The sequence below is a fragment of the Anolis sagrei genome, chromosome 5 (assembly GCF_037176765.1).
Source record: "Anolis sagrei isolate rAnoSag1 chromosome 5, rAnoSag1.mat, whole genome shotgun sequence".
NCBI lineage: Eukaryota > Metazoa > Chordata > Lepidosauria > Squamata > Dactyloidae > Anolis > Anolis sagrei.
In genome coordinates, this window is record NC_090025.1 from 49,747,380 (window position 1) to 49,760,146 (window position 12,767).

The following is a 12,767-nucleotide window of genomic DNA, read 5'->3' on the forward strand; positions in this document are numbered from 1 at the left end:
ACGTACATTTGACCTAGCTCTCCAATGAAGTGGTTATGACACAATTAGCAGACCAACACTGAATGTACACAGGCCAAGGTGTTCCGTAATTGTCTTCTAAATCTAGCAATATTATATAATAATTGATTTTATGATGGTGTCAGGCTCCTTATCTGCTCAAAGTAACTTGAAAGCACTGCTTCTGCATTTCTAATTACAGTAAAAGGCATATAATCTGTTACACATTAAGATTTTCTACTTTTCTACAGCCAAAATTCAACTTATACTCTTCCTTCATCTAGCTTCTTTTGCTAACCTTTCAAATTAAACAGAAAAGCTGTAAAACAGCAGGTTCTCAAATTAAAGCATACTTTATTTTCAGGGGTCTCCACACTTATAGGCTGACTTCCTGTCAGGAAGAGCTCTATTTCACTGCCTAGCCCAATCAGCAGGGAGTTCACAGAATTAAGTGCCAGTTGATATTACTTTGTTTTACATTTACCACCCATGAGAATATTGTTCAAAGATTCAGTTAGAAAACCAGCATGGTATCATCCTACTGACTAGACTGCCAAACCACAGGGTGTGCTCTCTTAGCACAAAATTCACCTTAAATGGTTGGGTTTTTTAAGTCCTAGTGTGCTGGTGAAGCAACCGTATGCCTTAAAGTTTGTGGGGAGGGGGAACCTCTTACTTTTGTAGCTAAATTATGGCCGTTTAGTTCTTAGCATCTGCAGTGGAGTACTTTGACTTAGAATTGCTGAATCAGCTTGACTTTAAAAAAAAAAAAGTCCCCTTGTCAGTGCCATGAAACTTTTAAATCATAGAATAATGCAATTTTATTAATCCAAGGTCATTAAAATAAATAATAAATCAGAAGCAAACATTTACCTATTGCTGAAGAATTTGTCTAGGGATGAAAGCCATCACACACCTAAAGTCTTGTTGCAGTCAGTCTACAAACCTCTATGCATATGTCTATGTGTCTCAAATCATGGCTTGACCATCTCCTATCTAAGTACTAACCGGGGACAACCCTATTTAGTTTCCAAGATCAGATGGCATCTGGTGCCTTAGCGTATTTTGGGGTATACATAGGGTTCTTTGGAAGTACCATTACTCCATTGAACTCAATCTGAAAATCAAGCTCTGGATGACCAAAACTGATCTACAACTCTGAAGAAGCTCTGAAGTCAACTATTAATAAGCTAATTGGCTGGTCCTCCATGATGTCACCACTAAAACATTCTCACAGATAAGTTCCATTTTTCGTTTAATAAGGTGATGACTAAAGGTGTATACAGCTATGTGAAGGATGAGGAAAAGAGTAAGGCTGTATTAAAGTGGCATTTCCCCATCACTGCAACTTGTGCCATTTCAATAGGGAAAATAAATAGAAATTGGACCCGCAGAACATAGAATCATAGAATCGTTGATTTGGAAGAGACCTCGTGAGCCATCCAGTCCACTCCCCACCAAGAAGCAGGAAAATCGTATTCAAAGCACCCCCAACAGATGGTCATCCAGTCTCTGTTTAAAAGTCTCCAAAGAAGGAGACTCCACCACATTCCAGGGCAGAGAGTTCCACTGCTGAACAGCTCTCACAGTTAGGAAGTTCTTCCTCATGTTCAGGTGAAATCTCTTTTCCTGCAATTTGAAGCCACTGTTCCATGTCCTAGTCTTCAGGGCAGCAAAAAACAAGCTTGGTCTCTCCTCCCTATGACTTCCCCTCACATCTTGATACATGGCCCTCATCATGTCTCCTCTCAGCCTTCTCTTCTGCAGGCTAAACATGCCCAGCATTTTAAGTCACTCCTCATAGGGCTTGTTTTCCATTTTCGTGATCATTTTCATCACCTTACTCTGGGCACATTCCAGTTTGTCAGCATCTCTCTTCAACTGTGGTGCCCAGAATTAGACACGGTATTCCAGGTGTGGTCTGACCAAGACAGAATAGAGGGGGTAGCATGACTTCCCTGGATCTAGACTCTATATTCCATTTATGCAGGACAAAATCCCATTTACTTTTTTGCCACCACATGACATTGTCGGCTCATGTTTAACTTGTTGTCCATGAGGACTCCAAGATTTTTTTTCACACGTACTGTTGTCAAACCAAGCATCCCCATTCTGTATCTTTGCATTTCATTTTTTCTGCCTAAGTGGAGTATCTTGCATTTGTCCCTGTTGAACTTCATTTTGTTAGGTCTGTCCCATCTGTTAAGATCGTTTTGAATTCTGCTCCCCGCTTCTAGGGTATTTGCTATCCCTCCCAATTTGGTGTCATCTGCAAACTTGATGATCATGCCTTCTAACCCTTCATCTAAGTCATTAATAAAGATGTTGAACAGGACCAGGGCTAGGACTGAACCTTGTGGGACACTTCTTTCCAGGATGAAGAGGAAGCATTAGTGAGCACCCTTTGGGTTTGTTCATTTAACCAATTACAGATCCACCCAACCATAATTTTGCCTAGCCCACATTTGACTAGTTTGTTTGCCAGAAGGTCATGGGGGACCTTGTCGATGGTGTTACTAAAGTCCAGATATGCTACATCCATGGCATTCCCTGCATCTACCAGATTGTAACTCTACCCAGCTTGTACCCAACTTGTAACTTTACATCTTGAGAATTCCCGAAGAGTTTCATATTCACATTGGATCTGCCTTCTCACAATAATTTTCACTGAAGTTTATGGGACAAAACAGGCTGTGCTATGTATGCTACTTTCTTGGGCATTTTGGTTGGTCCAATAAAGGTATCACTGCTTTGTGGATTTTGTATTTGCACATAGCAAATCATGTATTTAACATCATAGAATATATAATTACTCCCTAAACAAAATTAGGTTTGTATATTTGCTATTCTGATTATACTCACACATAATTCCTACGAGGTGGTTGAAGTCCATTTAACTCCCATGAAAAACACCCACAGACTTGGGCTTTTGGTACCCATGTGACCACTTAGACAACATATACATTGGGTCAAAATTGTCTCATGATAAGGAAGCACTTATGTTACTGATATGTTTCCAAGACACTTGTGTTTTTATATTTAATCACAGTTAGTGTCATAGGAAGCTGTGACATCATCTTAAGCAGCCTATTGTATTAAAGTAGACCTGCTGCTCTATATTGACGTATACAGTGACAATTTCTGACTCCTTATCATACAGAAGGTGTCCTTCCATTCTAATCAGTCTGAAGGTAAAGGATAGTATATGATTTTCAAAACCGTTATACCTCATATTTTCTACAGTTTCAAGCAAAGCATGCTTTTTCTAGAAATGATAGTATGCAGGATTGGCAAGGTGAGATGATACTAGTGGTACTAGTGGTCCAGAAGTGGGACCAGACCTGACTATGTTGCAACTGTTTATCTTTCTCTCTTTAGGAGCAAAAGAGAGAAGTCCTTCCAACTCGAGCCAAACAAGACCCCATAAGGCTGGAGACTACCCCACGAGGCTGGAGACCCACCATCACCTTGGCTACTTTGCTCTCCCTCTGCTCCTTATACCTTCAGACCCACATTCTTTGCTTCTGGGAATACTGAGATAATTTTCCACAGGATGCCCAACTCCTTCGTTAAGACAACCCCACTCATAAACAGCAGGGGGTCCTTTCCTGTTGGGCTCAAAGTCACCATTCAAGGTCAGAGATGCTTACCTATCCAGCCTGTAATCATACACCATTAGACCAGATCCACTGTTGGCAAAGATTTTGGGTACCCAAACAGTATGAGTTCCACTCATTGGTTCAATACACTCTGAAAAAAGGTACTTTGGCTCTCTCTTTAGAGAGAAAAAGTGGGATGATGATGATGATAGTAAATTATTATTATTATTATTATTATTATTATTATTATTATTATTTAGTTGTCAAAGGAATCTCACAACCTTTTCCAGTTCCTTCTACCCAATTTCTTATTTCAGGAGAAGATTTAAAATGCAAAGCACATGACATTTTCCAGACAATTATTCTAGTGTGGATTGTATTTCAAAATATTGCATTTTAATAACCTAATGCACAGTTAATTCAAGGACACAGCTCAGTTAACAGATCTGATGAATAAATAATTGTACACAAGAGAATGTTCACTCACACACTATTGAATCTTTACATGCAACCCTGCAAAATTGTGTTGGTGTTTTTATTCTACATAGGGTTTGACCATATATTATAAAGGACGGCATGGTAGGGCAGCATATAAATGGCTCTACATATATTCTGTACGTGTTGCATTCAAAGATGAGCATCGGACTGTGCATTTCATTTTTTTGGCTGGTTTAATTACTTGGACAGGAAGCTGGGCCAGACTAGATGGTGCTTCTCGTTTCAATGTACTGTATGCATTTCTGATAAATGGGAAAAGAATAGATGACCTGGCAGAAGGCTCAGACAATAACATGTGATTTACAGGACATAAATGCAGCTACTATAAGATTTATCTGACAGCCCTCTACGATAGTGGACTGTTGAGTATCCGATGGAATGATTTCTAGTCTTGAAAGTCTACTATTGAGTAGCCATACACATTATTTATTTATTAGATGTTTTGGGTTGAAACCATTTTTAAATGATGCACTTCACAATACTCAGCCATAAATTTAGCTTTAAACTCTGTAGGGGAGGTAGTGTTATTGGAATGTATGTCAGACTGAATTAGGATGAGCAACACAATGCTTTTATAAAGTGGCCTTGAATGCAAAGCTGATTCTTTCAAAAATGATATTAATGTCAAATAAGCTGAAACACGCTTAACTTAATATGAAATGCACACTTTCTTTATGTTATTATAGAACTATATGAAGATCAATATTAAATCCAAGAATGTGATGTGCATTAAAACCACTTTAAGACTCTGGGAGATTTTTTGGAACATGAGGCTGGACATTAGATGGAATTACTAACACCATCTTAACCAACTTGACGATTTGCACACAGTAAAGTACTCTCCAAAAGTACTGTATAGAGGTGGCTGTAAAATCCTGCTCCACTAAATAGATGTTGGTGTATAACAATGAAGAAAAGTCCTCCATATTTTTTTAAAAGATTAACATTTTTTCTTGTATTATGGTCATTTGTAAAAACAATACAAACAGTAAAACAAGGGTAAAGTAAGTGAGTAAATAACATTGTAAGCCAGCAATTTTTAATGATGAAGTATGTATCATGGTAGAAATTAATCAAGTAGTGGTATAATTTAACATTATGTCTGACAAATTTGTGAAGTTCTAAATCATATTTACAGATGCTTTACTTGTAACTATATTGTGTTATTTATGTGATTAAAAACTAGTTTTTGACCTGATCTTTCGATCTTTGGCACTCCATCCTCTCCATCTCTTTTTTGAAAATTAATTAAAATTTTAGCAAGAGGGTCACTTTACTTCCCACCTTGTCCTAGTCCCACAAAAAGAAAAAAATCAATCAAACTCAAGCCTATCTCCTCCCAGTATCTATAAAATGTCGAGCTGAAATTCAATTTCATATCTCTCAAGCATTCATGTAAGAACAGACAGTTTACCTCTTAAGAAAATAAATCACTCCTGTGATTGCCATGCTGACCTCTTTGAATTAGGAAAATTCAGAGTGAAAAATGTAATTATCACCATAGATTAGATCTTTATACATCTGGAGCTAATTTCAGTTTCACTTCCTACACAACTTTTGCATCATCTGAGAAAATATCACAGCTACTCTAAAACAGTGTTATGAGTTCTGTTTACTGTACTGCTTTATTTCCAGTGTTTCTTATAAAAGAATGAACTTTATTGTTACTAGCTCAGCCAATCCACAACCATATTCTATACTTGATTAGATTTCCATTAAACAGCACTGTGACATGTATGACAAATAGGCACATTAGAGCATGTCATTTACTCTGTTTTAGATCACATCAGCACCTACAATGTCCGGCGTGAAGAGTTCCAACATGAGCAATTCTCAATTTGTACTTCGTATTGCTTTTTTTTTTTAGTCAAAACTCAAAAAAAAAAACCCCACAAAACATTATTTAAATACAAAATAAAGTTTAAACTAAGAGCTACCATTTCAATTCATGCAGATTTTACTTACTGAAAGATAACGTTCGAAAGAAGATTTCAACTACATTTAACTAGCATATCTATATTTCCTCTGACAATGGAAATATTAAAATGCTGTATTAGAATCAACTGGAATCGAACTGTAGATGCTAACAAGCTTATGTGTGTGTTTGGGAAAAATCCAGAATACTGTTAACATTGTCCTGACTGCAACACTGAATAATAAGCTACAACCATAACTGTTCTTCACTAGTTCATTGTAAAAATCCATTAGGTGTAATCTCCAGAAGTAATTGTTTTTATTGCGCTTTATTGTCAATGCAGGTTATTGATTTTTCACACCTTCTATGATTCTTTCATTTGTATTCATGAAATGTCCATCAGCGCAGTCTAAATACATTTGGCAATATAGGCACTAAAACGAATAAATCGATGTAAAAAAACATTAATTTTGCATTATCCTTATTCGTCAGGCAAGTAAACCATAAGAGCTTTAAATGAAGGTCAAAGGTTTTGAAATGGGTCAAAACCCTTGACCTCCAGACCAATAACCTTCCCATTAAAAAAGGCTATTTTAAAGTTTTAAGTAGGGGAATTTACTACCAGGAAGGTATCATTTTTAAAAGGCCAAAACGAAAAACTCAATAGAAGCCTCCAATATAATTACAATGGATAAAAAAATAGAAGATGAGTAAAATGTGCTTATATGATGTACTACATACTAGTGTTTGTTGACAACTCTAATTTTTCAGATTAGATTTTCTGTTAATCACAATGATGTGAAACACTGTTTCCAGAGCAGCAGACATTTCACATTTCACAGATCAGAAAACAATTCAAATAGCTGGCAATTGTGGTTTACTCTTTCTCCTCAGTGTGGATATGTCAAAGACAATTGGTAAGGAGAACCAGGTATTTATAGACTTGCTTAAGGATAACGAGAGATTAAACCCCATTAACTACATAGGGTTTAACCCAAATGTCATCATGCTCAGAGGAGATTCACAAAAATTAAGGAGATTTGAGTCACAACTAACGTAAGTCATATTTAATGAAGTATCCTTAAATAAGTGTAATTATGGCTGTATACAAAAGTTGTATTACTGCTGTAACACTGTGATACTATGTATATATCAGAAGTTCTATTTGATGAATTTGACTACTAAATATCAAATTATTAAAGTATTATTAAAAGGAAATAATTATTTTAGAACATTTGACATAGCTGATTGCATGACTTTTCTGCCAGGACTGATGATCAGGCAGTTCTCCAGATGTTGTTGTGATGCAATTCCCAACATTTTTACTATTGACTATGCTGGGTAGCATTCCTGTGATTTAAAATCCAACAATATCTAGATGTTCACATGATTCCCACCCCAATAGAAGCATCCATCCCCAGCTTGGTCCTGTCTAGATCTCTAAGATAACAACTAAAGTGTTATCTTGGAAGACAACTGAAATCACCCATGGCCAGCATGACTGTTCCTAGGGATGATCATAGATGTATTTCGACACATGGGGAGGATGGCATATTTGGGAAACCTGAAAAGTGACCATCTTCGACAGGCAGAAGACCTTCAAGTAGCTTTGACCAGGAACTGCATGATCACTAATTTTGGTTTGGATTTTTTTTCTAAATGAAGACCACCACAGCAGGGGAGTAAAAGTAAGTAACATCATCCAAGTTAGGCTAAGAGTGTGTTCAAAAAGGTGAATCCATTCTGCTATGAACAGAACTGCAATGTATCATTCATGAAGCTCCCCCTCCCCTCCCCAAATGCCAAATCAATTTCAGACCAACTGGAACTCACCTGAGAACAAAGCAGCATAACCAACTCCACAACAGAACTACTGGATTTCATGCATACAAGACCTAAAAAGAAAGGAAAAAATAATTCAGTGATCTACTTGTATTTATTTTGCCATTCTTATATTTACGACCTTTTGATATTTGCTGAAAAGGAACATACTGTATTCTAATATTTCTGATCAGTTAGTACTATTACTGTTTGTAGATTAACAAAACAATAAATTGTAAAGCTTCACTGTACTTTAGCATCCAAATGCTAATGCACCAGTATGAAATGTGCTAAAAGCATGCATCATTTTGATCACTGTCATAGAGAATTCTGATATAAAAAGATGCCCTGGAGCTATTTAACTGACATTACATAAATATTTGTGTTTCAAGTTAATAAAAGCTTACATAGCATATGGTATATTGATTTATAGTACTTACATTTCTTCACCTTGGAGTGGATTGATCATTATATATGCAGAGAAGGGAAATGGCTCTATGACCTTTGCTTTCTCCATTGAGCTCTCTCCCTTCAGCCCTCCAGCTATCAATCAAGTTTCCATTTTGTTTCATGGCAGCAGACATCCCAAACACTCTTATTAGTACTTTGACCCTTGACCCTCACCTAAACCTTGGGGGTGGGGGTGGGGAGTGCAAGCTGTAACCTATACATTTGTGATTAGTTTATGAACTAATTTGGTTATTACTAGCAATTCACACTTCATGCTATTTTCCTATTATAACATTCAAAGGCATTTTCATGGCCTTGGACGGTAGAGGTTCTTTTTACTAATCTGCGCTTCAACATCTGAAGAACTGGGTTTTCTTTGCTGCTCTTTGGAATCAATAATAAGAAACTTATAACACAAGCCAAATCAGATATTCACTGGATTACAGAATCTTTGGAAAGTATGGATGAAACCATCAGTAGACATTTTATTCATTCTCTCATAGAGGAACAATTATGAGTCTTTTCTAGGGCAACCATGCCTAAAAATACTGTTCAGAATCTGATGACTTCCAATGCAATGCAATAGAATGTGTGTATGCATCTGTCTTATCATCTGACTGGAGTATATGTTATTGAATCATTTTTATAAAATGATGGATTAAAATTCACTAAAAATGTGAAACATTATATAATAGCAAAAATATGTATCCTTGTAATCCACATAATACATGTTGAGTCTTCCTTATCTGAAATGCTTGAGACCGGAAATGCTTTGGATTTTGGATTTTTTCAGATTTAGGAATGTCTGTATTTGCATTTACGCAGATCATGAGCTATTCTTTAAGATGGAATCCAGGACTACACCCCAAATTTGTTTAAGTTTATGACATCTTATACATGAAAGTCATTTTACACAATATTTTAATAAATGTGTGCAGGAAACAACATCTGTGTACTTTGAACCATTTGAAAGCAAATGTATCATTATCTCAATCTGCCATAAGGACAATTTTACATTTGGGAGTATTTGAGATTTTGAAATTCCAGATGGGGGATACTCAACCTATATGTAGCTGAGCAATTTTAAACAAATATGAAGCTTAGAAAAGATTTTTAAAATTCACTTTATGAGTCATCTTATCATTATTCAGGGCAACATAAATGATTACAAAATAAAAGCACAATAAAAGTTAGCATGTCAAATTTATTAATAGCCCCAAAATTGCTTCTTCAAAATGTGGCTGCTTCAACTCTTTTAATACAATAACTAATCTGTGAAATACCAACAATAGAAACACTGATGGGAACATCTTTACAATCAGATTTTGCTACCAGACTCTTCCTTGAAACACCAAGTATACTATATTATTCTGCCAATCAAGGTTGTGCATAGAAAGCTATTTCAAAAACAACTATGCTAAGTGATAAGAGTAAAGTATACTTTTATTCAGCACTGAGACACTTGCTTCTAGGTTTTTCTAATGGAGCTCCATTTACATTGAAACAAGAAAGAAGTGATAAGCAGGTGTTCCAAAACTGCGCAAAACACATGTAAAAGCGGAGCACGCTAATGCCCCTCGGCTGCCATACTTTAAGAGTAAGTTTCTGAAAGGGAGATTTTTTTGGTGCGTAGTACAAATTGTTAGGAAAATTACAGAAACTGGACATCAAAACTCACAAGGAAAAAGGTATACAGTTGAGTCCTTATATTATTTTTTAAATCACCAAGACTGTACAAGCTTGAACTTGATTGTCTAGTTCACAAATGATTTCTGCCTCCTAAGGCTCTATTTGAGTGCTGCCTTGCAAAAGACCACCATCTGCCCACTCTGTTGTAAGCCAAGTCTCTCTCTAAATCAATCTCAGATGTTCAAGGGATACTGTGTGTTTCCTGGTCTCCTGTTTCTCTAGAAAATGCTTTCCCCTTTCATGTTTCTGTGCTCTGTAAGTGGCTTCTCCTGAACTCTGGCATCAAGTTTTGCATGTGAAAGGGGGAAGAGAGTGGCTCATTAGACAGGCCAAACCTGGCCTGCCACATCATTTTATCTGTCCCTTGGCGTTTTCAATGCCAGGGCAACATAGTTACATTTATACAGTCTTACAATTACAATCAGCCCTTTGAAGGCAACCATAAGGCTGATATGGTCCTAGGTGAAAAAGAGTTTGCCACCCCTGCCCTAAAGCATTTAGGTGGCTGGGATAGAACCAACCATCAGTGGTACTAAACATATAATGGATTTTCAACTTTCCCTATCCTCAGCTTGAGTCTATGGACCTAATCACAAAGACCCAGGGATTCGCCACGCATTGTGGTGAATCCATGAGTTCCCAGCGAGGGGCATGGAGAAGCCATCACTCCACAACCCGTATTGTACAACTTATCTTTTCCTCCACCCCATGGGGGGAAGTGTCGCTGCCCGGCTTCCCCTCACTGCTGGTAAGGAAACACGGGAAGACTCCTATCTTGCCGTGGCTGTGGCATACTCCACTTGCTCTTCCTTTTCTGGATGGACCCCGACCAGAAGTACACATGCATCATGTAATGGGCTCCATCCTGAAAGGGGAGAACAAGTGGCATAGCTCAGGCCAAGCAGCCTGTCTGATGAGGCCGTATGAAAGACCGAACTTGAGGGCTGGAAACTCTCTGAAACAATATCTGATTGTTCCAACCACTCTATATTACACAGAAACACTTGATGCATGCAAGGGGCTCTATGGAACGATCGCAGTAGAAAAACAATGCTATAATTATAATGTAACTCTTAATGTTAGGTCTATAGACATGTTTTCAGATAGTATGAACATTAGGTGATTCAAAGTAGCTAAAAAGTAACTAAAATAGTGATGTCAGCTTCCAGTGTCAAACTGTGTATTTTTTAAACGTTAAAATTAAAACTACTTAATCTTTAAAAGGCACTGAAAATGGAAACTTACTTGTACCTTCTATCAGTAGCTCTTGCCCATGGCTACCCAAAAGCGTACGAGAAAGAAAAGGAGCAAAATCCACAAATATCTCCCTCAGAAGAGGGGCAGCCTTTTCCAAAGCATGCTCAAGTCTTTCTGTAATACTAAGAAAAAGACAAAATTAAAAGAACAAATCTAAAATTCTGCAAGGAGAAAAAATGCAGTGTACAAAATGCATCAGTGAGAGTGACTAAGCCAATAAGTCAATCACCACTGGATTTAATTTTTTTCATTCGCTTTACAGTAGTAGTGATAGAAATCTAAACTTCCTACTGACCTCAGAAGAAAGAAGTGTAGAGTGAATCCCTTAATTACTTAAATAAATAGGAAAGTGATAGCCTCCGTTCAAAAAACTCACACTGCTTTAAAAAAATACCTCATGTTTGAAGCGGAATCCTCAGGCACAGAAGAAACTGTAGGAACAGATGGTAACCTTGAATTCGATGATCCACTGCCTGCAAAATTACTTGTGTTAATAATTTACATAGCACATGAACATATGAAGTGACTATAAACCATGTCAGACCATTGATCCATCTTGTTCAGTATAGTCGACTCTGAGTGATAGGAGCTTTTCATAGCCACTGGCAAAGGTCTTTACCAGTCAGACTACCCAAGATGCTTTTAACTAGAGGGGCCACAAATTGAAACATTATTACAAACAAAAGCACATGTTCTGTTATAGTGAGCTATAGTTATATTTGTATATGTAAAGGATACAGGTAAAACTAATGGGTACAATTTCAAGCTAATTTATTAACTACCCAATATACAGATGCAAAACAATCAATATTAATTTTTACATGTTTTGAAATACATTTCACCTACTTCCTTCCAATTATTCAGTCGAGAAGATCTGTGCACTGCAAAATGATTTCTGCATCAAAGTCTTAGATGCAAAACCTATCTACGTATATACATTAGTAAATTTGAAACAATCAGCACACAACCTTGCCTGGGAATTCTGATAGCCAAGTTTAAATCTTTATGTCAGTTTTAAGGAGGTTTTTATATTTATGAAAGACAGAAAGAATAATAATAATAATAATAATAATAATAATAATAATAATAATAATTTTTAATTATACTCCACCTTCCTCCTTATGGGGACGCAAAGTGGCTAACAGTCCCACACTTTGGTCATAGTTTTAAAAGTGCAATACAGAAGTTAAAAAACAAATAGTAGTGTGGATTAAGGTAAAACAGATTAAAATGTAATAAATATACTTCAAATAGCCTTAGAAGCTCACGTACACCCGCCGAATCCCACCCAAAGTTCTCCAGCAGCATGCCTCTTATCATTTCCCAAATGCCTGCTGACAGAAGAAGGTCTTGACCAAGAAGGTCTTGAACAAGAAGGCTGGCATCTGGTATCTCTTGAGACAGAGTTCCACAGCCACTGAAAAGGCACTCTCCAGTGTTCCCACTAAACACACCTGAGCAGGTGGTGGGACAAAGAGAAGGCCCTTCCTAGTAGATTGCAGACATCTACCAGGTTCACAGAAAGTGATACAGTCCTTCGG

General features: G+C 37.0%; 1 protein-coding gene across 8 annotated transcripts in view; it reads right to left on the reverse strand.

Moving 5' to 3' along the window:
• The window catches only part of LRBA (LPS responsive beige-like anchor protein), a 420,612-nt gene that overhangs the window by 285,167 nt on the left and 122,678 nt on the right, over nucleotides 1-12,767 (reverse strand). For 7 of the 8 annotated variants that reach the window (XM_060778857.2, XM_060778855.2, XM_060778854.2 and 4 more), the window contains 3 exons: nucleotides 11,621-11,699; nucleotides 11,215-11,348; nucleotides 7,843-7,904 (listed from right to left, as the gene is read on the reverse strand). In XM_060778857.2, the coding sequence (XP_060634840.2) occupies nucleotides 7,843-7,904; nucleotides 11,215-11,348; nucleotides 11,621-11,699 (275 nt within the window). The remainder of the gene's footprint in view (nucleotides 1-7,842; nucleotides 7,905-11,214; nucleotides 11,349-11,620; nucleotides 11,700-12,767) is intronic. The other variant, XM_060778851.2, reaches the window with a different exon arrangement.